Source organism: Phodopus roborovskii, unplaced genomic scaffold, assembly GCF_943737965.1.
Source record: "Phodopus roborovskii unplaced genomic scaffold, PHOROB, whole genome shotgun sequence".
Taxonomy (NCBI): domain Eukaryota; kingdom Metazoa; phylum Chordata; class Mammalia; order Rodentia; family Cricetidae; genus Phodopus; species Phodopus roborovskii.
In genome coordinates, this window is record NW_026126407.1 from 51,287,464 (window position 1) to 51,314,936 (window position 27,473).

A 27,473-nucleotide genomic window follows, 5' to 3' on the forward strand; every position below is an offset into this window, starting at 1 on the left:
AGCACTCTTACTTGTTGAGCTCTCTCTCTGGTTCTATTTATTTTTGAGATAGGATCTCATGAATCCCAGGCTGGCTGTGAACTCACTCTGTAACTAAGGATGACCTTGACCTTCTGATAATCCAGTGTCTATCATATGTTGGGATTACAGGTCTATGCTGCTCTACTCAGTTACTGCAGTAGTGGGAATCAAACCAAGGACTTTGGCATGTTTGGCATGCACTCTACATCTTCAGTCCTTTAATTAATCAACCATTTACTTATTTTTTTTTTCAAGACAGGTTTTCTCTGTGTCCTAGCTGTCCCTGGAACTCTTTGTAGACCAGGCTGGCCTTGAACTCACAGAGATCTGCCTGCCTCTGCCTTCCAAATGCTGAGATTAAAGGCATGTACTACCATGTCCAGATCATTTACTTATTTTTATGTCTTAACTAATCTACAAGGAGACTTGCATGGCACCCTTGGAGTAGTCTAGGACTGTTGGGTACCCTGCAAGGCTAGAGTACTGCAGGTTCATATGGAACAGCATATCCCAAGGTTCCATTTCCCCATGGCAATTAGTGACTAGACTTGGGACTTGAAGTGGAGGGTGCAAGTGCAGCCACCTCCCTTAGTGTCTCAAGCTAGGTCATTCCTTCTCTCCATATGCTTTTCTCTCTTCTGTCTCACTCCCTCATGGTCCTTGTCTCTTCTGTCTACGGCTGAGTTCCACCATACTTCACAAATAGACAACTTTCCTGAGCACAAGTTGGGGGCATAGTTCCTGCCCCACTTCAGAGATCACTCAATCTCTGGGTTGAATGGGGAGCTGGGACAAGTTGGGGAGGAGATGACTTTCTAGGAGGACTGAGGGGCTCTTGAAAAGAGAGCTCCAAATTTTGCCTAGGGCTGGTATTGGAAGAGTCCCTTGGTTTATGAGGCCTTTTCCCCATGCTCCCTGAGGCCTCTGGTCAATTCCAGTTTGTGGCCTGAGGCCACCACCAGTCAACTCACCTTTTCTTTTTTGCAAGTGTCCAAATGAGGCCAGGGCAGTCCTAGCCTAGGCAACTCACTTATCTATTCCTCCCTGGAGACATACCACAGAGAGGTATTTTGGCCATTTTCTGGCCAGAATAAAATCTTTTCTCTACCAGGCAGTGGTGGTGGCCTTTAACCCAGCACTTAAGAGACAGAGGCAGGCAGATCTTAGAGTTTGAGCCAGACTGGTCTACAGAGCGAGTTATAGGGGACAGCCAGAGTTGTTGGAAGGTGGGTGAAGAGACAGACTTAATCCTTTTGGATCTTAGAGGAGGTGCTTGGCTTAGAGCCCTCTGTAGCTAGTGGCCTTGTCCACTTTCCACATGGGTGGGCCTTGCTGGTCCTTCCTTTGGCCACTGACTGAGGTTTGGTTCCCAGTGCCACCATCCAGATCATCAGAGGTCTGCAGAGATCACAAGCTGTCCACCACAACAGCATATTCCCTGAGCTGCTTCAACTGTGCAGTAGGCAGACCATGTGGCTCACAGGTTCAGGGTTACACAGCTCTGACTCATCCAGGAGGCTGTACCCATTGGGTACTGTCCCCTTCCCCATTGTAGAAGGTTGTTTCTGGGTAAGTGGGGTCTGGGCTGTGCCTATGCATGTGTTTCTGACTTATGGATATCCATGACTTTCCCTGGTTCTCAAAGAGGGCACTATTTTGCCTCACAAACAGCTGGTCATTTCAAAGTGGCCTTCTGAGACTCTTCTGCAGGTGTAAGACCCTTAGCGGTCAGAATTTGAGCTGGTTATTGCAGGAGTGAGGACAAATCCTCAATGCTGCAGGTCAGTGTCCATCCTTTTACTTTGGAACATGTTATTGAGAACTCTACTTCAAAGACAGGCATGGCCCTAGAATAGAGGACCTGCAGGTTGGAGGCCAGGACTGTGGTTGACCCCATCACAACAGGGGAAGGCGTTCAGAGCAGTAGAACCTGCCTCAGGCCTGTCTCAGTCTTTTCTCCAACACTGGGCTCATAAAACATGGATTGGGAGTAGCTGCAAGACCAGACTAGACGTGGGGTGGGGTGACCAACTGTCTTGGTTTGTCCAGTTGGTATAGGGCATCTCAGGACGTCAGCCTTTGAGTTTTAGGTTAAGGTAAAAACCAGGGATGGCTGTGCACACCTGAAATACTAGCACTCAAGACATAGCATGATCACACCATCTTTAACTCCAGTTCCAGGGGATCTGAAGCCCTTCTCTGGCCTGTAAGCTTACATGTGGTGCACATATATACAAGCAGGCAAAGCATGCAACTACAGGGGGCTAGAGAGATGGCTCAGAGGTTAAGAGCATTGGCTGCTCTTCCAGAGGTCCTGGGTTCAATTCCCAGCAGCCACAGGGTGGCTCACATCCGTCCATAATGAGATCTGGTGCCACCTTCTAACATGGAGGCAGAATGTAAGTGAAGTGTTAAAATTTTCAAAAAATGCAACCACATTAAAAGTTTTTTAAATAACAAAGGCTGAAGTGGTTGGCAGGTGACTGGTGAGAGCGAGGGTGTGAAGCTACAGAGGGCCAGGCAGCACAGAAAGGGAGGTGTCTTTTGCATAGAATAGGGTCCACCAGAGTGTGCTGCTGGAGCAGGGTAGATGTTGCTTGGTGACCACCCTGTACCAGGATACCCAGCTACACACTGCTACTGAGTGAATGGTCATGAATACTTTCTCTATGTCAAAGATCACAAACTCATTAACCTAACAATGTCAGGCAAATGTGTGTCCTGGGAAGAGCCTTTCTGATACTATTTCCAGCACACCATGTTGCCAACTCTCTACAGAGATTCCCAGTTCACAACACCAGAGGCTTCCCTCTTACCAACCTTGCCTTATTGGGTCTATACAGAATGACTACAGCAGGGCTTATTGGTCTGGTGGGCAGAGCAGGTCCCCAGGCATCTTGCATGGGGTCAGACATGGATTTGCCATCCTGAGCCTGCTCCATGGGTGCCCATTTCAAGAGGACTCATCCCCTCCCTGCCCCCCTACAAAGAGCGGTTTATAAGGCTCACTTGAGATACACATTGTATCTAAACATACACAGTAGCCACAAAGGAATTGAAAACGCATAACCCAGGAGGCCTTGAGGCCTCCTCACACCAGAAGACCCCAAAGATCTTATCTGTCCTATGCTGGGCAGAGACTGCTGTGAAAAGCCCCTTAGAGACCTCTAGGACCATAGCTAGCATCAGAAACAGCGTGGTTCTCTTGGTTGATCATGGTGTAATATTCAGGGAACTCTGGCTGGGCCACTAGACAGTCCCTGGGGACACTGAGCAGCCCTGGGTGTTGCCCCAAATCTCAGACTCTCAGAGAACAAGTGCTCTCTTCAAGGCTGTTGGAAGGTGCCCTGTCAGCTGCAGAGAGTGGATTTGAGTTCACAGCAAGTGCCCTCTGCCCATCTGTGCAGGCTTTTCCTTCTGCAATTACTCTGAGCGAAAAGCAAGGTCCCTGCCAGAGGCTGGTTGATTTCAAGACAGGAGCTGGAAATAGATTTCACAGCTACCTAACATTGCCAATGAGATGGAGGGAACCAACCCAGCAGAAGTGGGTCAGGCTGTGTCCCTGGGGTGATGGCCAGTTTCTGTCACTTATGGCCTTGAGGTAACTTGGGTCACAAATTCCAAGGTAAACCAGAATTTGAGGCCTTTTACAGTAAACCTCGACTTTAAAATGCTGACCATAGTTAACAACAACAGTGCTAGTATGTCACAAGGTATATAAAACCCAGGTAACTGGCTTCCAGTCTTACAGAAAGGGTACAGGCAGTCGCCTGTCAAAGCCAAGCTTTCTCCCATTCCTGTATGTCAAAATGCCCTCTGGGGTCACATGCACAGCTCCAAACACTCTTTAATAAAGCAACTTCATGGATGCATATGGCTTTGTTTTTGTTTTTCAAGGCAGGGTTTGGGTCTATAGAACTGGATTTGTAGACCAGGCTGGCCTCCAATACAACGAGCCATCTGTCTCTGCCACCTGAGTGCTAGGATTAAAGGCATGCACCACCATAGCTTGACCCTCAAATGTCATTAATAGAGTGGTATAGAACTCCAGTCATTTGGACAAGCAGGACATGATCAGCTTTAGCAGGGTGGTTTTGCTGTTATTCTGAGACAAGATCTCCTCTATCCCAGGCTTGGTAGGGATGACCTTGAACTTCTGATCCTCCCGTTTACACACTGGAGTTGGGAGATTACAGGTGTTTATGCAGTGCCAGGGATCATGAGCAGGGCCTCTTGTATGCCAGGCAAGCACAGCCCACACCGGTTTTCCTGTTGCTCAGGCAGTTGCTAGGAATCGCTTGAGCAAGCATGGCCCAGGATGGCTTACACCTTTCTCTGAACACAGATCATTGCTGGTCTGCCTCTCAGCTTCCTGGTGTGGCTTCAGCTACTGCAGGGTCTAGAGGGGTTTGTGTTACAAGGTACCAGCAGCCACATCTATCTGGCTCTCAGAAGTCCATCTTGACAACTCTTAAGTTGCTCAGGCAAGCCCAGACCAGCAGTGGAAGCACACCTGACAGGGCTTGTGCTTCCACTGGGAAATGAGCTCCCAGGTCCCACCTGCAGAAGGGCTCCAGCATACAAATTCACATTATCAGTCTAGGATCCTCATTTAGAGCAGTTCTAGGTTGGCTGGAACCCAGGACCTTTGGCAAACATGGGTAAAATAGATCACATTTGTAGTCTCTGCATTTGGGCAAGTTCAAGGCTAGCCTGAACCAAAGTAAAATGCCTCAAAACAAAACCACATACAAGTTCTCAAAAAATTCAAGCGTTCAAAATACCCTCATCCTTCAAGTTTGTGGAGTCTGGTGGCTCTGTGCTCAGCTGCCTCATCAGAACCACCTGGTAGAGGGAGCTGTATATTTTTAGTAACAGCTTTTACGTATAATTGGCACACCAGAAAGCTCACCTTTTCCAAGTGTAAACTGAATGGCAGTTTAGAATAGGCAGAAGGATCACTGATGTCTACCTGCTATTCTCTCCAGCAGTGATGCAGATGGGTTGGGAAAGCTACGGGACGGTTTAGGCTAGGCAGCTAGGCATGTGAACTATGTGATTAGCAGTCTTCTCCAGAAGAGAGGACACCAATAGTGTCTACAGAGGGTTTTGGTCACCACAGTTGGGATGAGTGCTATTTGATCTAGTGGGCAAACTTCCAGAATGCTGGACATCACACTCATATATATAGGACAGCCCTCACTGTGGAGACAGTCTCCCCAGATGCTAACTGCTGAGGCTAGAAAGTCCCTTCTGCCTTAATGGGTGTAACCATGAGATCCCCTGGCCCAACTCTTAGCAGCCTTCCAAAAACAGCTAAGCCCATGTCAACCTCAGTTCATTTATCAGATAATCTTAAGAGGTACTTCTTAAAACTTCAGTGTCAGTCAGGTGGTAGCGGCAGCACATACTATGGAGGCAGAGGCAGGCAGATCTTGAGTTCGAGGCCAGCCTGGTCTATAGAGTGAGTTCCAGGACAGCCAGGGCTACACAGTGAAGCCCTGTCTTGAAAAACAAAGCAAAACCACCTTAGTGTCTATTTGGTAACATGGGCTCCTGGTAGAATCTGACTTGGGGTGTGGACTAGATGCTGAGGCCTGAAGTTATCAGACAACTTCCAGGACGTTGCTGCTGTCCTTTTTGCCATGAAACACCATTTTAAGCAGGGTGGGTATGGTCTATGACAGACCATCCAGGGGCAGCTGAGCATTTAAAAACTGACACTTGCTGGGCAGTGGTGGCACACTTTTAATCCCAGCACTCAGGAGGCAGAAGCAGGTGGACCTCTGTGAATTCGAGGCCAGCCTGCTCTACAGAATAATTTCCAGGATAGCTAGGGCTCTTATACAGAGAAACCCTGTCTGGAAAAACAAAAAACAAAAAACAAAAAAAAAAAAAAAAAAAAAAAACCAAACTGACATTAGGCCATGTGGTGCATCATACACTGCCCACATAGCAGGTGACCCCCAAAGAGATCCTTTAGGAACCATTTCGTACCATCTGAGAGGAGGAGCTGTAGTGTAAGACTCAGGGGCCAAACACACCCTCCTTCCCCTCCTACCTCATTCCCTTTAGTCAGGCATCCAGCCCTATTGTTGGTGGTTAGGCTAAGGGTTCAAGAAGAAAGATCCATGTGGAGTAGACAGGTATAAGCCCTGCTCAAAGCAGAACTGAGACCCACCCATTTCATCAGGAAAAGGGGTAAAGAAGTGAGTTTCTGGGAATAAAGGCTAGGAAACTTAGGCTAGGATAGCCTCTGGTAGGCAAGATGATTTCAGACCATGTAGATAGTACAGCAAGAGACAGTAGTGTGAAGCTAGGAGAGAATGGGGTGGCTTATGTTCAGCTTAGCCATTTCCTTCCAGAACCAGCCAGCAACGCCCAGGATATATGAGGCAAGACTACAGAGCCTGGTGGTAGGTTGGAATTCTTTTCTCTTTTGTTAAAAGGGGGGTAGGAAATGGGGAATCAGGTATCCCTGGGCTCTGGGGAAGAGGCATGCAGGAAACCCCAGCAGGCAGGCGCTGGGGGATGTGTAGAAGAGTCCTGGAGTTTCCCATAATCCTTTGCAGGAAATAGCAATGCTGGCAGATAAGGAGGTGGAGTGAGGCAGGGCCCTTGGGAAGAGGGGGTAGTGGGCCAAGGGGCTTGGGGCTCACTCTAACATGCAAAGTCCAGCTGCCCCATAACTAGGTTGTTTTTGAAGAGCGACATACGTATAAATACAAACACAGCTACACGCACACATGCGTAGAAAGCTCTGCATTCCCGAGGGTGGGGATCTAGGCCTAGTAGGCCCCAAGACAGGGGTCAGCCACATCTCTGCCACCAAGTGATTCTCTGAAACACTCCAGGTGGTGGGGCCAGGCAGGTGAGTCTTCGTTGGGAAGGCTGCTTGGTCTCCAAGATGCTGCCCACCAGGCACCCAAGCCACTTCTGAGTCAAATCCATGCGAGCTGGGGGTGCCTGTGCTGTGAACTTGCTTGCGTGCAGCTGTGCATGCTGGCACAAGACTGCCTGGCTAGAGTCCAGTTTCTCCCCTCCAGGGCTCTGGGGTGTGTGGGTGCAGACAGAGGAGGGATGAAGGGGCCCACAGAGACATCCTCTCCCCCACCCCACGGGGCCCTGGCCTCCGGGAGGGGGGAGGGGCCTCCCTTATCTCTCTGCCTCCATGGCAGGGTGGGCCCTTGGTTCTGAGGTGGCCTGTTGGGGGGCCAGGGGAGGCCAGTCTGAAGCCGGGGAAGGGGGTGCCGGAGTCCACAGGGGCGGCTGTGGCTGGTGGTGCTGTGGGCCTCCCGGGGGCGAGGCTGCAGTTGGCCAGCTTGGTGTTGCGAAGCTGCCAGTGGCATGAGGGAAGTGCGGTGGGGGTGACGTGGCCGACGTGGCCATGGGGCTGCCGCTGCTGCCACCACCATGGAAGCTTTCAGAGGCCTTGAGACGGGAGAACATGGTGAGAGCATCAGGGAAGTTGGGGGGCGTGGCAGGGGTGTTGGCGGGAGTGCACATCTGTGGGGGAAGAAAGGACAGACGGAGGACTCAGCATCCCTTTCTATGTGGGCCTTTGCTGCCTCTAAAAAGCAAGCACATGTCCAGGAACTATTCGAAATCAATTGGGCTACATGTGGCCCAAGTCCCCCCCCCCCCCACACCAGGGGAGAGATCACAGGAAAAGGCATCAAGATGGCTTGGTCTGGCTTCATGAAGACCATACCACCTGGCACAAGGCCTCCTGCTTTAGGAGTGAGGCTTCCCAGTCCGTGGTCAGCAAGGCAGCCCTGGCAGACTGCCTGGCTGGAGCTTTGGGTTCCGAGGGGCCCAGGCTGCCCACACTCCTGCAGGCTTACCTCATACAAGGAATACCCCCACACAGTGCACCACCCTCCTCCACCTTAGGTCTCCCTAGGTGTAGCCAATAAACTCGGCCTACCCCTGCCCAGACTAAGAGCCGCCACTTTTAGGTCTCCAGGGGACACTTACCATCTGATGGTGGTGGCTGTAGGGGATGTTGGTCTCCTGGAAAAAGGCGCTGAGGGCTGTCTGCAGGGAGAAAGACTGTGCTTACCCTCTCACCATCACAGTGGGACAGGGTAAGCTAAAGTTCAGCAGTATGCCTGTGACCACCACCTGAGGAGGTGGCATGGAACTCACAGCAGGTTGGATGGATAGTGAAGACCCTTATAACATCGTCTATGGCTCACTGAATCCTTGCTCCCTACCCCTGGCATTGTCTAGCCTCTATCATGGCCTGGGTCTGTCACCCCAATCAATCAATGGGTGGCAAATCACCAATCACCACACTTCTCTGAGCCACAGTATCCTCATGTGAGTCAAGGACACTTCATTTAAAAAAAAAAATAAATGATTTTCTTTTTCTTTTTTTTTTTTTCTGAGACAGGGTTTCTCTGTGTAGCTTTAGAGCCTGTCCTGGAATTCACTCTGTAGACCAGGCTGACCTCAAATTCACAGAGGCCTGCCTCTGCCTCCAGAGTGCTAGGATTAAAGGTGTGTACCACCACAGCCCGACTTAAATGATTTTATTTTATGTACACTGGTGTTTGTCTGCATGTGTCTGTTGGATCCTCTGGAACTGGAGTTACAGAAAGTTATGAGTTACCATGTAGGTTGCTGGGAATTGAACCTGGGACCTCTGGAAGGGCATCGAGTGCTCTTAACTGCTGAACCATCTCTCCAGCCTGAGCTAGGGGACTTTTTTTTTTTTTCCTTTTCAGGACAGGGTTTCTCTGTGTAGCTCTGTAGCTGTTGGAGCTTTGGAACTTGCTTTGTAGATCGGGCTGGCCTCCAACTCATAGAGATCTGCCTGCCTCTGTCTCCCGAGTGCTGGGATTAAAGGCAGGCGTCACCACCATTTGGTGCCAAGGAACTCTTAAGGAATTAGTCTTAGCCTACAGGGTAGAGACCTGCTTCTCAGTATAATAACTTCCCTTCCTAACATGGAAAGCTAGAGAGTGACCCAGAAACTGAACCCACCACAAAACTGAAAACAGCATCCATGACAGCTTAAGGGACAACTCTCCAGCCACATGTTGTTGTCTGGTTCCAAGCTACAGCCTCTCCAAGCAGGGCTCTATCAAAATGGGAACACTGTAGGCAGACACGAGGGTACACATCTTTAATCCCAGCAGTCAAGAGGCAGAGGCAGGCAGATCTCTGAGTTCAAGTTTCAGGACAGCCAGGACTACTACACAAAGAAACCTTGTCTCAAAAAAAAAAAAAAAAAAAAAAAAAAAAAAAAAGAAATAAAAAATAAGGGACACATCATCAATCCCAGAGGCCAGAACTGGTATCACCCATTTTACAGACAGGGAAACTGAAGCTGAAGTAACTTTCTTAAAACTCTTGGCTATCATGAGGTAGGAATGAGATCAGAACCCTGGACTGAGACTCTAGACAAACTCTCAAGACTGGCCCCTCCCAGGTGAGGGAGATCCGAGGGGCTTCAGGACAGCCAAAGGGTGATGAGTGTATTGGCCATGTCCTGTCTCGTGCCCCTTCAGGAAAAGAGGAAACTGGTGGCTCTTGTGAAAGTGCTGGGTGAGGAAGGCTGTCAGTGGGTGAGGAGTCCTGAGGAGCCTGCCAAGTCCCAGCCTTGAAGCACTATTACTTCTCAGAAGGGTAGGCCAGGCCAAAGCCACAGGACTCCAGGCCCCTTGCCTCCCCAACACACCCAGAAACCCAGTCTGACTCCTAGGGCTTGGTCTTTTATTTTCTTAAGTATATTCAAATGAACAACACCAATGTTCCTAAACATTGAGTAGGGATGAACCCAGTGACACCAAAGAGCCCAATGGCAGGGGCAGCTGCTCCCCCACACCCAGCACCTCAACATGACATACCTGGTATGTTCTCCACTGAGAAACAGTTGCCCAGCTATACAAAGGTCCCCTCCCCCACAGCCTCTGCCCCCATTAGCAACTGAGTCTGAGAATGTGACCCAGAAACACTGCCTGGAGATTGCTGCCAATCAGAAGGGAAGGGCAGGGTTGACTATGAGAACACCTCACTCCTAGGTAGATGCCTTAGATCGGGGTGGGGGCGGAGGATAGCCTACTCTTCATTTTGTATATGATGACGGGGGGGGGGGGGGGGGGGGATATGCAAGGCAAGAACACAGAGGACCTACTCCGTGATAGTAAGACTGTTTCCAGGCTGCAGGAAGTCCCCAATCCTCATAGGGACAGTTTTCCCTAATTTTTGTAGCTATATTTTTCAGTCCATTCCTTCAAGCCTGAGTGACACACCTTCCCACATTGACAGATGGGCTGAAAATCTTCCACACAGCCCATTTCCCATGGGACACCTGTCTGCCCAGCCTCAGGCAAGTAGGGAACCCTGCAAGCACAGACACTGGGCTCCAGCAACTGCCATGAATGTGGTTTTACAAGTTTTACCACATCCAGCCCCAGACACAGGGCAGATTAGGATTGTGGAAGGGGTGGGGAGCAGGGCACTTCCCCCAGGTGGGGTTTGGGGGAAGGGGGGAGGGGAGAAAGGGAGACCATTCAGGCTTCAGAGGCTGACTCAAACACTGCTACCCCCAGGGGTGTGGAAACTGAGGCTAGAGAATGAAGCCTGCACAGAGACAATGGCCTGAAAGTCTGGTAGAAAGGAGGTAAGCCAAGCAAAGGCTTGGTTTACAGAGGTAGGAGGGAAGGCACATTTTGACCCTACCCCTGCACCAGGAAGCTAAGCCTTAAGTCTGTTTCCTGGCTCTTTCCAGAGGCTTCTCTGGGATGGCTCCTGTTGGGAAACCAGGTTCTGGGGTTTCCAACTGGACACAGCTGGGCTCCGGCTGTGTCCTCACACCTGTGAGAGACACAGCTTCAAGCCCACTGGCCTCATCTCTAAATGTCAACAAGCAGTGAATCTGGGGGTTTGAGTTAGAGGATAAGAGGCATCTCAGCAACACAAAAGACTGGGCACACTACTACTTTACAGGCCAAGAGAAACCTGGGGGTTGCTGGGAGCCAGACTGGCATTAGCCCCCTCCTGTCTAGAATGCCCTAAAATTAGTGAACCATATGCAGTACACCATCCTAAGGTACAGGTTTCTCTGACAGGCCCGAGGACATCCAGGGTTTCCTAAGGATCTCACCCCAGTCACACCTTTGGAGTGGGGCACACATATACACATCCTAACAATTTAGTTTGAGGACCCTGCACACCACCCGTACACTCCATGTCGTTTGTGTACACACACCGCACCAAACCCAGCATGACCACCATCCTCAAACAGCCACTTATGTACAAGCTGCACAAACACCAAACATGACACACGGTATCCCTACATCAGACTCGCTCTCGGAACGGGCTGCGCGTCCACACACGAGCCCACATGCCCACAACCTTCGATGTGCCCTGCTGACGACCAAGCGCGGTGCGTGCGTAAATACAAATGCACATGTACGTGTGCGCACACGCCGCAAGCCGCCCACCGGGCACACCGACTCAGGGACCGCTCACTCGGAGCAACTCCGCCTCCGGCGCGGCCCAGGGCGTCTTCCAGACGGCCGCCTGTTTCGCCCTCGGCCGTTACCGGGACAAAGGGGGTTGGGGGAGGGTGTCCCTGTCCTGATCGCAGGGTCCCCGGATAAGTCCCGTTTCCGGGGCTCAGGCCTGGCCATCGGTGAAGCCCGCAGTCCGTACCCGGCACGTGTCCACGCCGCCCGCGCCCGTCCCCGGGCCCCCTACGCACCTCGAACTGCCAGTGGGCCGCCTGCAGCAGCTGCTTCGCTTGGTCGGCCGCACAGCCAGCCGTCAGCACGAACTGGTTGATCATCACCTGGTGTTTGAGTTCGTCCATGTTCACGGACATGGCGCCGCCGCGCAGCCCGCTCCGACCTCCCTGCGCGCTCGCGCCTCGCCTCACGCGTCCACCATTAGCGAGCTGGCCCCGGCTAATACAAATATTTACTGTGCGCTGTGACTCACCGCGCCTCGCTGCCCGGCGGCCGGCGGAGCATGCTGGGATGTGTAGTCCGCGACGCCCCCGCCGAACGGACCGGGGAGAGGGGACGCCCTTTCTCTAGCGGATCTCAGTGGGGCGCGCAGGTCCCGCCACAGGCTATGATGCGAAGTCTGGGACCGGGGCCATGGTACAAGCTCGTCACGTCACGGGGCACCAGAGGTCCTGCAGCCTGGTGTGCTTAGCATCAGTGTTAGTAGTCACTCTCTTAGGGATTCTCCGAAAGCTTTGGCCCAACTCTACTGCTCTAGGCTGCAAGGCTCCGAAAGTCCTGAGACTTAGAAGACGTTCGGTGAATCACAGCATCTGCCTTTCTAGGCGCTGCTTGAAGTCACCACTTCCAGAAGCCTTCCGGAGCTCGTAAGGCATCCTTGCCTGACTCTCGGCCTGCCCCGCAGGTGGAGCGTCTACAAAAACGGCATCCCTTGTGAAACTCTGGCCAGACCAGTGGACTCTGGAGCCTTGGAATCCCTTTCCCTTCCGTTCCTACTTTCCCAAGCTTAAAAAAAACAAAACAAAAAAAAAAAAAACCTTCGGAATCTGGCGGGCGCCAGGACCACGCGGAGCACTTACGAGGGCAGTCAAGAACTGCCGTTCCCAGAATGCCCCGGTTTATTTGCATCTTTCTGTCTCTGGTGACGTCACCTGAGTGAGGCCGCGACTGTACCAATGGGCGGCCACGGGGTGTTAGGACCTGGCCATATAAGGTAAACAAAGCTGGCCGTCCAATGAGACGGCGGCGGGGGCGGGCGCGTCTCGTGGCGTGGAGGCGGGGTTTGGAGAGGAGGGGTGGGGTGGGTGTCGTAAGCTGTGTTTACAGCCCCGCACATGCCGCTTCCGGTTGATTTCGTGGGTGGGAGTGGCGGGCCGGAAGCGGAAGAGTCGCCGGAAGGCTGGGGGAGAGAGCTGGCGTTGTTCCCCCAGCTGAGTGACGCTGACTGATTTCTTTGCACTCCCTAAACTGTGTGCTCTCTTTTCACCTGCCCCCGCCCCCCGCTGCATTACAATCAGAAACCCGTGAAGAAATGCGGCATTCATAATAACCGACATTGTCCTAAGGAAGTAAACACAAGCCCTGGGAGCAGACTACTGGCTGCTGAGGCCTTTTAATAGACCTGATCCCTTGTTTTCTATTAGGACGTTGTGGCGGTGAAGATGTGGAGCACAGTTGATAGCTGGGGAAGTTTATATGTCTCTGACTCCTCGCTCCTAGGGGCTCTCCAATTGGGTGTTTGGAAGAAGGTGGGAGGCAGATGGGCAGGGATTGAAAGGTCCCTAGGCAGGACGGTATGGAAGAAAGGGAGTCAGGAATCTGGGAGTTAGAGCTGGGGGTTTAGTTTATGGGTGGGTGCTGACAACTGAATCTCCCTTTTTTAGGCGTCTTTCCTACCGCCCACAGGAAGTAGGATCTCAGCCTCTTTTGGGGGTCACTCAGGGGTGTTCTTTGCAAAGCAATAATACCAACGTATTTTTGCGCTTTCTGGGAACATGCCTTCATCTCTACGAAGCATCATACATGTGCATTATTGTAGGCAAAGCCAGCATACAGGAAATCACACAATAAGAGGCAGCACTGCTTTCTTTGTTGCCATGGAGACTGCAACAAAGCCTGAAGGAAGGTGGGTTGGTAGCTAGACAGACCGGGATGGCATTTTTGACTGCAGTTTCCTCAAGTTCTTCTCTTGTGTGGGAAGTCTACTAGCTGTGGTGTGTGGGATGGATGGTTATATTGGGCCGGCGAAGGGCCTGGTACTTTGTGCACCAGATCCAACACACATCCCTTTTCGAATACCGCATTGGCAAATTCTAGGGAGTGCCAATCCATTTTTATAGATAAGCAAGCTTAAGGTATATTTCAACCTTAGACTTGTAATATTTAGAACGAGAAGAGCAGATTCCATTGGGCCAGCAGTATCTCTCTCTCTCTCTCTCTCTCTCTCTCTCTCTCTCTCTTTTTCTTTGTTTTTTTTTTTTTGAGACAGGGTTTCTCTGTATTGCTTTGGAGCCTGTTCCAGAACTATCTCTGCAGACCGGGCTGGCCTTGAACTCACAGAGATATATAGATCCACCTGCCTCTGCCTCCTGAGTGCTGGACTAAAGGCATGCACCACCAACGCCTGGCCAGCAGTATCTTTCTAGCAAAGGAAGCTGATTATTGTGTTGGGGGAATCTTTTTTGTTCAGGGATGTCATGCACATGGGCATGCACACACACACACCTACCCCAGTGACTTGATCAGCCTAGACACACACACACCCCTACCCTATGTAGGCACCTCAGTGACTTGTAGAACAGATAGGGTTGACAAGGGAAGATCACCCTGCTCCTGAGTTTCCCAGCTATCTTGTTTTTTTCCAGGGGAAACAGAGAAAGAAAACAACAAAGTTTCCAGCCAACACTCACCTGTCTGAAGGGTGGACTTGGGATTTTTAGCAGGTTGGGATATGACCCGAGAGCAGGGCCATAAGTGTTTGTGAGGGAGAATAGGGCATTTCCAGTACCTACCTAAGGACCAGTTAAGTTGAGAATCTTCTTGTTCACAGAGCTAGTCAATAGAGAGTGTGTTGCTTCCTCACTAGTCCATAGGCTCCTGTACTCCACCATTTGATCTGTTTACCTGACTCGTTACCTGGCATGTAGTAGCTGCATGCTGAATATTTACTGAATATAATTAGTCATTTAAGATGTTGGTAGTGGAATTTATTTTCAGGCAGCATGTGGATAAAAAGCTGAAGGGGATTTGAAAACACCTGAATTCAAACTCTAAGAATAATGTTTAGTAAGTTTAATGTCCACTTTGTGAAGCACCTGCCTTGCCCAGGCTCTTCATTTCAGTGAGAGTATCAGAGCCCTCAGGACTTTCCCTGTCCATGATCAAGGCAGGCAGTGAACCAAATGTATTTTGTGTGTGTGTGTGTGTGTGTGTGTGTGTGTGTGTGTGTGTGTATGTGCACTTGTGAATCACATAACATATATATGAGATTCGCATGCACATGAGTGTTAGGAGATTAGCCAGAAGGAACTCTTCTTGTTTTGATTTTTGAGAAAACTATACCAGTTTGCCTGTCTTAAGCTCACTGGTCTTAGAGGTCAAGATACTTGAAGTAGAAAAAGTTTATCCCACTTCACAGTCACAGGGGATGGTCCATTGCGCCAGGGAAATCAAGGGTGGGAGCTTGAAGCAGCTGGTCACATATCCACACCCAGAAAACAGGGTCAAGACTCACTTCACCTCCATTTCATTTCCTAGTCATTTACTGTGTGTTTATGTTGGTGTGTAAATGACATAGTGTGGAGTTGGTTCTTGCCTTTGACCATTTGGATTCTAGGGACCAAACTCAGGCCCTGTGGCAAGTACCTTTACCTGTGGAGATATCTCAATGGTTCAGCCTTCTCTATTTTATAGTCCCATTATCAACATCTTAAATGATTAATAAGCTTAGGAAGTGCTGTATTAAGATGTGTCTCCTACATCGATATAATCAGGACAGTCTCCCACAAACACATCCAGGGGACTCATCTCCCAGGTGACTGGAGAGCCTGTTAGAGTGACAATCATCATACCATATATCTATTGTGCAACTGGAGTAGCAGCACTTTACTTGGGTGAGCCTTATCTTCCACTGTAAATTGGGAATGACAATAGAACTTAATGCCAGAGAACTAAATGAGAGAATATGTGTAGATCCCTTAGGCAAGATGACAGCATATAAAAAGTGTTTGGTCCTGGAGTTGGGTGTGGTTATGCATATTTATACTCCCAGCACTTAGAATCATGAATTGGGAATTGGCCACAGACAGGCATTATCTGGAAAAAAATCTACATTTTTTTTTTCTGAGTCAGGGTTTCTCTGTGTAGCTCTGTAGACCAGGCTGGCCTCAAACTCACAGAGATCTGTCTGCCTCTGAGGCCTTTCAAGTGCTGGACTTAAAGGTGTGTGCCACCAATGCCAGGTCTGCCAATATAGATCTTATAGCGTAGGAAATGTGCTCAGGTTACCTAGATTCTCTTCATTGTCATAGATGGGTCATTTCAGCTTTCAAGATTCCTGGTGAAATTGAAGAAATCCCAATTGATTGAGATATCCTGGTGCAGTTGCAAATGCAAGTTCAGTGACCCAAGTTGTTTGTGGATTCACATCCTCCCATGGATTGATGGGATGCCTGTTGAGAGTGTGTCACTGTGTACCTTTGTGGTGGCTTTCTCACTTGGGCCAACCAGTCATGGTTCCTCTGCAGCTTATGTTGGTTGCAGTAGGTACTATGGTCACAGAGAAGGTGGTAGAATGCTGAGTAGCTATCTATGTAATTTCTGGTGACTGTCTTCAATGCTGCTAGTGAGGTAGATGTATTGAAATTGCATCCTTGGTGCAACTGGATAGTCAGGGCCTAGCTTCAGTTAGTCCGGGCACTTCTCCATTGTAGTCATTAGTGTATGTTAAGCCTTGTGATTCTAAATGCGTTTACAAAGTGATTATGGTTTTCATTCCCAGTTAGTCTGTTAGCAGTGCTAATTTGCTGGTGTAGTGCTAAGTTTGAAGAAATTTGGAGAGATCTCATACAATTTGAAGTCGGGTTTAAATGAGTCCACCAGATCCAAGATAATTGATAATTAGGCATTTATTAGGGACGCACTTACACAGGTAAGAGGAAATAACTGGGACTTCTTGCTGCAGAAAGTGCAGTTTCTGCCCTTCTGAAGCTCTCACTGCAACTCAAGAGAGCCAGAGCCAGACTGTCCTCTACCTTTTAAGGGTTCACATCTGAACCTGAAACCATGCCCAAAGGATTTGGCCACCACCACAAGTTCACTGGCAAAGCTTGGAGCAGCATTAGCCAAAGGACAACCAAAAGCTTGACTCTTTGGGGATGGAGGAAGTTGCTGAGGTGGGAGACAGTAAAGGTGGATGGTGGATGCTGCTTCTTGAGGGACAAAGGTGGTCCACCAGAAAGATTCATGTTAGCCTCTGGAACTTTGCTTCCCATGTAAGAAGAAAGAGAATTTCCCACCCAGGAAATGTAGTTTCTTAGGATTCTCATTCAAAGTTGAACTTTGGAGGACCCTCTTGTGTCCTGGAGGTTCTTTGCTAGTCTCAACCACATGGTCCAGGGAAGTCTTGTCTCTGGGGAATGGTAACCTTGATCATGTCCTTCAATTGGACAGCCACTCTCTCCATTAGCATTGGTTTCAGGGCTAGCCCTTCATCATTTGAATATTATAATATGCATATATACATACATAATACATATGTAATTCCATCATCCAGCCATTTTGATCACCTGCCTCCTCACCCTGCTCTCAGCCTATCGGCTGTGGGTATCTGAGTGCTTTGGCTGCTTGCCTCCTCTCACCTCTTGTCTCTGCCTTCACTCTGCTGTCCTCTTTAAGGAGCTCATCAAGGCTGTGCAGCTGACCTTATCTGGAAGGGCTCAGACTTTGCATTCCAGTGTAGTGTATTTTACTGTGAATTTACCATCTGACACTTCACTTGCTGCTGCTATTCCTAGCTTCTCTGTACAGCAGGTTCAAGTTGGGAAGCACATCCAAGAAACTCAGCTCCCTATCTGAAAATCATAAAAACAGATTTTTTTTTTTGGCATCTTTACAGAAGTGTGTGTGAGAGTCAAAAACCAGGACATAGCTTGTAAGTTGTAATGCTGCAGGGGTGTCCTGATTTTTCTGAACTTGTTTACTTGCAGTTGGCTCTGCTTTGGGCCTGTTTCCCTATGTGTAAATGAGCAGTCTGTCTTCTGTGGGTGCTGTAAAATTACGTACCCATTGTAAATGTCTTGACAGAGATGATCTTGGTTTTGGTCAAGGCCCAACCAAATTCTACATTCCTCTATGAGCCTGGGGGCCACCCACTTTCCAGGTAGGTAAAAGGTGTTTGTTCCCTTTTGCGGCAGAGGACGGGAGAAGAGTTTTGGGAAGTGGGGAAAGCCACTGTGGCATGTAGAGATTTTCAAACTGGGTTCGTGTTGGAGGCGATGGAGCTTCCGCAAGTGTCTGAGTGTGGACAGAAAATGAAGGGACTGAGGCATTCAGGGTCAACATACAGCCTGGCCGCAGAGGTTAGTGTCGTCTGAGGGCGCTACCCCCTTCGCAGCCTGGGCCTCTTGGTTCGCCCCGCCGTGACAGCTCACGTGAGGGCCATCCTGGGCAGCCTAGCGCGCAAGCGCTCCGTGGTCCTGCGCGCCGGGGGCTGGAGCGGACTCCATTTCCCCTGGAGCTGCGGGGCGGGGCGGGGCGCCAGGCCAGGGCGGCCGGGGGCGGGGGCAGTGGGGAGGTGTCGCCAGGCCGGTGGACGCGCGCCTGTGCGGCCTGCTCTGGGCCATGTCCGTGTGAGGACGTCGCAGCCGTCATCCCCTCCTTTCGGGCCGGCCAGTCGAAACGCACACCATGGGCTCCATCCTGAGTCGCCGCATCGCGGGCGTGGAGGACATCGACATTCAGGCCAACTCGGCCTACCGCTATCCTCCGAAGTCGGGTGAGTTTACGGGGGCGCAGACCATGGGGCGCGGACTGGGGACACCAGGAAGCTTGGGGGCCTGACGAGCGAGCGCCCTGTCCTGCGGCGGGCCGTCCTCCTGTTCCCCTTCCCGGTACCTGTGGAGTCTGAGGCGTGGCTGCGGCCCTGGCTATCCCCACTGGCCTCTGACGCACTCTGTGGGCCCCTTCCTAAGTGACCTTGGGCCAGTCACTTTGCACAACCTCTGAATGCACCCGGGCTTGGCATATGAGGGATCAGTGTGCGTTGTGGTGAGGACTACCTCTCTCCCGGGGGTCGCCGGCTTTGGAAGCATGAAGACCGGCCCTGGCTCCTGACAACTCTTTCGAATTTGGACCCAGGCTTTTCCTCCTATCCTGCGGGTGAGGGACACTGGTATTTGACCCGGGGAGATAATCGATAGGGAGCTACTGGGATTCCCCTGGAGAACAGGATAATGGTTGGAAAGGACTACTGTACCCTCCCCTCTTGTGCAGGGCAGACTCACTGGTAGATTATGGAAGCTGGAAGCAGAGTAGGGGACCAGCATCAGATATGCTCCCAGAGGACTCTTGCACCTATCTTTCCTCGTGTGTGTGTGTGTGTGTGTGTGTGTGTGTGTGTGTGTGTGTGTGTGTGTTTAAATAAGGACAGGATCTTATGTAGCCTAGGCTGTCCCAAACTCATTATATAGCTGAGGGTGACATTTGAACATCTGGTCCTCCTGCCTCTAGTCTCCAAGTGCTGGGATTGCAGGTGTGCACCACTTTGCTCACTTTTATGAGGTGGTGGAGACTTGAATTAGACTTAACTAGAGCATGCTAGTCAAACACTCTTATCAACTTAGTCACATTCCTAGACCAGCTCCCCCCCTCCCAAGACAGAAACCCTGTTATGTAGCTCTGGCTGGTTCAGTACTCACTGTGTAGCTGATATCAAACGAGGTGGTTCTCCAGCCTTAAGCTTCTGGTGCTGAGATTACAGGTGTGCCCCATTATAGCCAACTATGAGTGTGGCTTTTAGCTACATTTACTTCTGTACAGTTTCCTGGTAGGGTAGAACATTGAACATATCACTGGATATCCAGTCTTCTGAGTGTCCAATGTGATGATTGCTCTTCAGGTGTTTTTAGACCAGTCAGGCCAGATTTCCTGCATGGTCCAAAAGTATCTGCTTCCTTAGTTGGACAGCTTGTTAAACATTTCAGGACATACTCCAAGACTTGTTTTGGCTTGGGGACATGTATTTTAAGTCCATTTTCTCTGGTGTGTCTGATATCTACTCAAGTTTGAGAAAGTACTCTGTTCCTGTAAGTTCCTGGGAGCTCCCAGGATGAAAGAGAAGGAAACTGGCAGTGTGATACTCAGAATGGGGTGGGGTCACTTGTCAGTGCAGTGGACATTCATGTCTATGTGCATCTCCAGTACAGGCTGCAGCTCCAGAGGTTCCCTTGGAGACTTCAAGGACAGCTCTCTATGGTCTCCCCATTCTATAAAATGGCTTGCTGGTTTATAGTGCTGGACAGTTAAAATTTTTTTTCTGAAAATATTAGTTACTATAACTACTTCAAAGATGACTAGGTGAATGACCCAGATATTGGAAAGCTAGCTTACTGTGGCACGTTCCCTACCTGTGGACCAGGCTGGCCTTGAACTCACAGAGAGCTGTTGCCTCTGCCTCTCAAGTGCTAGGAATAAAGGTGTGTGCCACCACTGCCCAGCTTACCTGAGCAGTCTTAATGTCCATTTACTTAGGCAGTTGAATAAAACAATGTGTGGCATGTGCCTGCACTACAGATCCACTGTAGCAGGCATTTCTGATTGCTTAAGACACTCCTCCCACCTGGATGGGGTCTTAGAATCCATCCCACAAATCCTAGCCAGCTGTGGCTAATCAATTAGTGCTGGCACAGCAGCTGAAATCCACTGGCCTCCTGGGCTTGCCCAGGTTGCCATTCATATATTGCTGAGTTCTGGGCCTGCCCAGTCCAACGGTTTTTGTTGGTTTGGTGTGTTTTTTTGTTTTGGGAATGGATGCCACCTAGTGAGTTCTATATCTTTCTAGGTAAGCATATAGACAATATATCTTTCATTGCTCTTCTCCCCTAGTTCTTCACTTAACATGGGAGCCTCAAGATCTTGGTGTGTAAACTGGGAATGCAGAAAAGTGGAACATTTGAAGGGTACTCCCACAAATTGTTCAACTTTATGAAATGGACTTTTCAGGCTTCTGCTGATTTTCTTGGTTATTTCTAGGAGAAGCGTGCCAATTTTTGTTATTTTCCTTTCTTTTTGGTTTTTTTGAGACAGGGTTTCTCTTTGTATAGCCCTGGCTATCCTGGAACTCACTCTATAGACAAGACTAGCCTCAAACTCACAGAGATCCCCCTGCCTTTGCGTCGTGAATGCTGGAACTAAAGATGTGTGCCACTACCTCCTCAAGTTGTTTTCTTTAAAGCTGTTTATTTAGGTGGGACACACTTTTAGTCCCACCTCTTGGGATCTCTATGTAGACCAGGCCAACCTGATCTGTACAGCAAGTTCCAGGCAAACCAGGAGTACATAGTGAGACCCTGTTTCAAAGTACCGTTTTTTATTTTATGTGTGTCTGTGTGCCAAGTGCATGCAGTGCCTGTGGAGGCCAGAGGAGGGCACTGGCTCCTGTGGACAGACAGTTGCCATTACTATGTTGGCACTGGGAACTGAACTTGGGTCAGTTACAAGAGCAACAAGTACCCCCAGGGTTTCTCTATGTAGCCCTGGCTGTCCTGGAGCTCACTCTGAGACCAGTCTGATGTCATACTCACAGAGATCTGCCCTTCTCTGCCTCCTGAGTGCTGGGACTAAAGTTATGAGCCACCACTGCAACAAGTACTCTTAACTGCTGAGCCATCATTAGAGCCCAAGTAATTAAAAAATTTTTATTAGATGTATTCATTTTTTTTTATATGTAAATGTTTTGTTTGCATGTATGTGTGTATACCATGTGAATGCTTGGTGTTTGAGGAAGCTAAAAGAGAGTGTGGATCTCTTAGAACTGGAGTAAAACCACCATGTGGTGCTGGGAATTGAACCCAGGTTTTCTGGAAGAGCAACAAGTACAACTAAGTACCACTAAGCTATCTCTCTAGCTCCCCAGGTAATTAACATCTCACGAGGTGCAGTTTTCTTCCTAAGGGAATTTTCATGTGCTGTCAACAGTGCTGAGCTTGAGTTCAATAATATCTGCTTTGCTTTCATCTATTTATTTTACTCTGAACAGCTTTATTGAGGTATAACTGATCCATTTTAAACACCAATAGATTTTTAGTAAATGGGTAGAATCGTGCAACCATCATAATCAATTGTGACCTTTCTCTTCCTAAAGTTACTTTGTGCCTGTTTGTAGTTAGTCGTTAGTCTTATATCAGTGTTCCGTTTTCTGTCTTTGCAATTTTTCTTTTCTGGACATTTCACATAAATAGAATCATACAATCTAGAGGTATTGTATGTGTGGCTGGCTTCTTTGACTTAACATAATGATTATGTCTTTTGGAGACTACTGTCCATCAGGTTGACATGGAATTTGCTGTGTAGCCTGTGCTGACTAGAACTCCTCCTGCCTCAGTCTCAAGTTCCCTCCCAGAACATTACAGGTTCCCCTAGTGCATATCTGTGGTCACAAAGATGCCTGGGCCACCTCCAACTGCTTTCCTTATAGCCTGGAATTTTTTATGTAGGTCAAGTCTTGAAACTCACAAAGATTTTCGTGCCTTTGCTTCCTAGGTGCTGAGATTAATTTAATTTTATGTGTATAGGTGTTTTGTTTACATGCATATCTATGTACCACATGCCTGCCTGCTGCCTGTGGAGACTGGAAGATCCCCTAGAACTGGAAGTTGTGAGCTACCATATGGGTGCTGGGAATACAATCCAGGTCTTCTAGAAGAACAGCTAGCACTTAACTACTTAATTTTTTTTAAAGATTGAGTCGTTTGAGTTAATGTTCTGCCTACATGTATGTGTATGCACCACATGGGTGCCTGGTGCCCTTGGAAGTCAGAAGACATGGGGTCTTTTGGAACTGGAATTAGGCATTGTCATAAGTCATCATGTTGGTCTCTGCAAAAGTAGCAAGTGTTCTTAACTACCTAGTTCTCTCTCTAGCTCTTCGATTTGCTTTATATTTTGTTTTTGTTTTCCAACAGAGTTTTACTCGATAGGTCATCTGGCCTTGAACTTAATATGTTGCCAATGAGGCCTCTTTCTCTCCCAGACATCCTCCTGCTTTAGCTTCTCTCTGCTGGGATTACAGATAGGAGTCACCACACTTGGTTCAGTTTAACAGTTTTGAAAGTGAATAATGCTTTTGGATTAATAGTTAAGAAACCTTTGCCTGGCTTGAGGTCACGGATTCTCTTTATTTGGGGTAGGGTGGTGGTCGGTTTGTGTATATCGTATGCATGCTTATGAATGTATGGGGTTTCTGTTCTTGTCTTCCTTGTTTGTTCTGTGCTTTGTATAGTGAAGCAGAATCTCTCACTTGAACCCAGAGCTGGCCAAATTTGACTGTTCTAGCTATTCAACTTGCTCTGGGTATACCCTAACTCTGCCTCCTGAAATTGGAATTACAGGTGGGCCACTATGCTCACCCAACATTTACATTAACATTGGGATCCAAACTCTGGTCTTCACATTTGCCATGCAGACCCTTGACCCACTGAACCATTTCCCCAGTCCTCTCCTAATTTTTTTCTAGTTTAAGTGTAACATGAGAGAATAACATGTTGGAGTTGGTTCTTGTACTGCATGGGTCCTGAGGATTGAACTCAGGTCATCAAACATGGTAGCCAGTGAGCCATGCTGCCATGCCTTCTTCATTCCATGTAAAACATCCCCTTTCCATCAGAGGGCTGCTGGTCTTTGTCAAAACCCAGAGTACCGTAAATGTCAGAGGGTTTATTTCTGAACAGTCTCTCTCTTTGCTTTGTAATTCCCAGTGTTTCTCAACTGAGTTTTGTCATACTTCCACCCCCTCCCTTCCTAAGCGTGCGCGCGCGTGCGCGCGCACACACACACACACACACACACACACACACACACTTACTTACTTCCTGGGGCTTGCATTTGGCAGTGCCTAGAGATCTTTTGTCACAGCTCAGGGTGTTTGTGTATGTTACTGGCATCTAGGGTTATAGGCCACAGGACAGCCCTTAGAACAAAGAATTGGTGGGGAAGAGGGCTCCAAAGAGCCCACAGTACTAATGCTGGGAAAGCCTGGTCTGCTTAATGACAGCAACAGCACACAACTGATTAATGGAGGCCAGATAGAAGTACAAGTTTTCTTAGTGGTTCTTTCTTAAAATGACTTAGGATCCTTTATATGTCCACAGAAACTGCATAGTTTGTTAAGTTCTACAAAAAGCAGTTGGATTTGGGTAGAGATTATGCATCTATTTCTGGAGATGGGCCATGCTTATGCTGATTGCTTATAACATAATAAATCATTTCTTTTGTATATGTGTGTGTAATTATATTTTACCCTGAGATAGGCCTTGTAACCCATATTGGCCTCAAATTCATTATCCTCCTGCCTTAGCCTTCTAGGGCTATAGATATGAGGTGCCATGTCTGGCTCTACATCTATTTAAACCTTTAAAAAATCTTAGCTGAGACCAGGTATGGTCATCTGATGGGAGATGTCATTCTGTATATGTTTCTCATACTGGTTAATGAATAAAGCACTGTTGGCCAGGTACTAGTTTCTTATCAGCTAGCTCTGTCTTAATTATTAACCCATTTCTATCTATTTCCACGTGGTCTTACCAGGGAGAGGCGGCTAGCAGTTCTGCTTTCTCTAGACTCTCCATCTTGACCCCTCCTTACTCCTTCCTCTTTCCTCCTTCTCTCCTAGTCCCTCATCAGTCATCTATGCCTATAATCCCAGCACTTTGGACAAGTTTGAGGTCAGCCTGGGTTACATAGTGAGTTTGAGACCAGCTTGGGTTATATGGGGAGACAGGGTCGGTCTCCCTGTTTCCCTTCCCACCCCCTGAAAAAAATCTTACCATTTTGTACTTTTTTTAAAAGGTAACCTTAAAAGTGATAATTGTTTCTCTGGTCCAGGGATGATTAAAAAGCTCCTTTGTTTATAAGCTAATTTTAATGAAAATAGTAGTTATGACTAAGTACTTAAGTAATAACACAATTTTTGCAGCTTGGGGAGCACTGCTCTTGTCATATGGCCACAATTGCTTCAGGATATAGAAGTGTCAGGGTTACATGATGAGGTGATGCTAGGCCCAGCCCTGGTTATGCCTGTGCCTCTCCATTTCTTGTGTCTTAGGGTTGCTATTGCTGTGATGAAACACCATGACCAGAAGCAAGTTGGGGAGGAAAGAGTTTACTCTGCTTACACTTCCACATCATAGTCTACCATTGAAGGAAGTCAGGACAGGAACTCAAACAGGGCCAGAACCTGGAGGCAGGAGCTGATGCAGAGGCCATGAAGGAGTGCTGTTTACTGGCGTGCTCCTCGTGGCTTGCTCAGCCTGCTTTCTTATAGAACCCAGGTCCACCAGTTCAGGGACAGCATCACCCACACTGGCTGGGCCCTCCTCCATCAGTCACTAATTAAGAAAATGTCCTACAGGCTTGTCTACAGCTTGGTTTAATGGAGGCATTTTCTTAATTGAAGTTCCCTTATCTTAGATGATATAGCTTGTGTCAAGTTGACATAAAACTAGCCAGTACAGCCTGTTTGTAAGGGACTTGGTAGCCACAACACACCAGCCTCAGGCACTGTAGCTCATTTTGGCAGGTTCCCTCTGATTTGGCATTTTGTTTTGGTTTGCAGATCTGTGATCTTACTGAAGAGTCCTGTGTGCCCTTTCTGCTATGGGGTAGAGAGGATAGGGTGACACAACAGCCCTGCTATGTGTCCCTGGGGATTCCTTCTCAGGAAGTGAGTCAGACAGGAACTCAGCTGAGGGCACCCAAGACTGGGAATCTTTGTGCTGAAATGGAAACATGGAGTCCTTGGGTCCCAGGGCTTTGGTTCTAACACAGATTTACCCTTTGGCTTCTGGAAACCCCAGTACTTAGGTCTGTGTGGTAACAGCAGCTGTGAGGACTGTGGAGTTCATGTGCCTGCCTTCTTGGAGCCTCACAGCAGTTTATTAGTCAAACCCTGTTTCCTTCTTTCGAATGCAGAGGCACAGCCCTTGTTTCCTCACCCAGCTGTCAGGTGTGACGTCACTATAACCACACATTTAAATGACTGGCATGTAGAGCTGTCTGCCTCACCCTAGTATTTGATGAAATCACAACATACCAGGTCACTTAAAGGAAGCAATGGAGGGGCCTGGAGAGATGGGCTCAGCAGTTAAGAGCACTGGCTGTTCTTCCAGAGAACCCTGGTTCAGTTCCCAACACACACATGGCAGCTCACAACTGTCTGTAACCATAGCTCCAGGGATCTGACACCTTCATACCAATACACATAAAGTTAAACAAAATATTAAAAAAAAAAAAAAAAAGCAATGGAGGAGAGGTTCAGGGTGGGTGTGACTTTCTGGCAGTGTGTGAGTTCCATTTATTGCAGCAGCTGGGTAGCCTTTATGGTCTGGGTAGCCACATTCTTTTTCCCTGTCACCAACCTGTTGACACTGGGGCAGTGTCTCCATTCACCCAGAGAATGTGTTCCTTTTTCCTTAGGTGTGTGGCAGAGGCCAAGTCCCCTTTGTTTTGGATGGGACTGAAGCCTCTGTTAGAAGCAGAAACCAAGGACTCTACCCCAAGGCCTGGGGATGTGTGCAGTGCAGTGGGAGAGCATTTGTCTAGCTTGTATGGAGCCCTGGGTTTTATCCCTAGTTTTTCATCCCCCTTCCTGCCCCCCCCCCAAATAAATAAATTATAAAAGCTAAGGCAAAGTGTAGCCTAGTTCCTTGAATGGCTAAGGCAGCAGACTTGAGCCTGTAAGTTTGAGTCCAGCTTGGACAATATGTTGAGGCTCTTATCTCAAATAAACAGAAATGGGACCTTTCCCCAGGGATGAATCCCTCTTTTGCCTGGGGTAGTCAAGACTGAGAACATGTTACTTCTTGGAGGTCAGTAGGAGTCTGGCTCAGACTCTTGATAGGCTGGCTGTGTAAATAAATGGCTGGAAAAGCTTTTTGCTTTGGGGTGAGTTTCTACTCTTGTCCCTAAGTTAGTTTCTGTGTCTCTCTGGGCCTGTGTTTCCATGTCTGCAATGGAAACTGACCTCTAATTTCTGTCTTGGAGGTCTTAAAGCTTGGCTGGGAGGATCAACCCTGTACTGGCTTCTAGTAATATTGCCCATGTCCTGCATTTGGCAGATTGGCCTCCTAGCTCTGCTCAGATGCCTTCTGTCCCTGGCCTGGCTCTAGGAGCTAGAGCTCTCCAGAAACTTGTAGATCAAGCTCCTTTGTGTGGCTGCAGTTGTGTGGAGACCCCTGCAGTTGTTGCTATTGAGTGTCTTTTTTTTTTTTTCTCTGCTATCTCAGAAACAAGAGACAAGGAGATCAGTTCTTCCAACCTCAGGAAAGGGTCCTGGACTCTTGAGGACACAAATGGTTCTTGTGCTCCTCCCAGGGTGGAGGAAGTGTGCACTACTCTGAACAGTTTGGGAGCCACTTTGCTTTCAATGCTCCCTGCTACAAATATGCCAGAGAGAGTTGCTGGTTAGTCTTATTTTATTGGGGCTCTGTTCTAGTCCCACTGTGTAGGAGCCACCAGCCAAACTGGTTAGGAGAGCACTGGCTTACAAGTCTGGGGAAAGAGATCTTTAGAGCTATGGCAGCGACTTATTCTGGATCCTTGAAAGGCTGTTTGCCTGCTGTGGCCCAGCTCCCTAACTTAAAACCTGTGGATCCTAGACTTTGAAAGCCAGCTTTCTTCAAAGGAAGCCAGCCGGGTGAGACCAGCCCCCCAACCAGCTTCAAGTTGTTTGGTATGGGACTTGGAAGTTTTCGGATGACCCTG

General features: G+C 48.7%; 2 protein-coding genes across 11 annotated transcripts in view; one reads left to right on the forward strand and one right to left on the reverse strand.

Annotated features, from left to right (window-relative positions):
* Positions 1 to 6,432: 6,432 nt before the first annotated feature.
* On the reverse strand, positions 6,433 to 12,201 carry Ubald1 (UBA like domain containing 1). The gene is made up of 3 exons (XM_051181344.1): positions 11,735 to 12,201; positions 7,999 to 8,058; positions 6,433 to 7,527 (listed from the first exon to the last, which is right to left on the reverse strand). Exons 1-3 carry the CDS (start codon positions 11,852 to 11,854, stop codon positions 7,177 to 7,179), a joined length of 531 nt encoding a protein of 176 aa, XP_051037301.1. The 5' UTR covers positions 11,855 to 12,201; the 3' UTR covers positions 6,433 to 7,176.
* Positions 12,202 to 12,689: 488 nt separating this feature from the next.
* The window catches only part of Mgrn1 (mahogunin ring finger 1), a 58,548-nt gene continuing 43,764 nt past the window's right edge, over positions 12,690 to 27,473 (forward strand). For 4 of the 10 annotated variants that reach the window (XM_051181334.1, XM_051181328.1, XM_051181332.1 and 1 more), the window contains exon 1: positions 18,293 to 18,492. In XM_051181334.1, coding sequence (XP_051037291.1) covers positions 18,405 to 18,492 — 88 coding nt within the window. In that variant the 5' untranslated portion in view covers positions 18,293 to 18,404. Of the gene's footprint in view, positions 12,712 to 18,289; positions 18,493 to 27,473 lie in introns of those variants that run through there. The other 6 variants (XM_051181331.1, XM_051181326.1, XM_051181335.1 and 3 more) reach the window with 4 other exon arrangements.

Bases quoted from the DNA above. Each gene is read 5' to 3' on its own strand.
- Ubald1 (XM_051181344.1), bottom strand. From the start codon at position 11,854: ATGTCCGTGAACATGGACGAACTCAAACACCAGGTGATGATCAACCAG. The intron at 8,059-11,734 runs GTGCGTAGGGGG...TTCTCCCTGCAG, and splicing joins CGGCCCACTGGCAGTTCGAG to ACAGCCCTCAGCGCCTTTTT. The intron at 7,528-7,998 runs GTAAGTGTCCCC...CTTCCCCCACAG, and splicing joins ACAGCCACCACCATCAGATG to ATGTGCACTCCCGCCAACAC.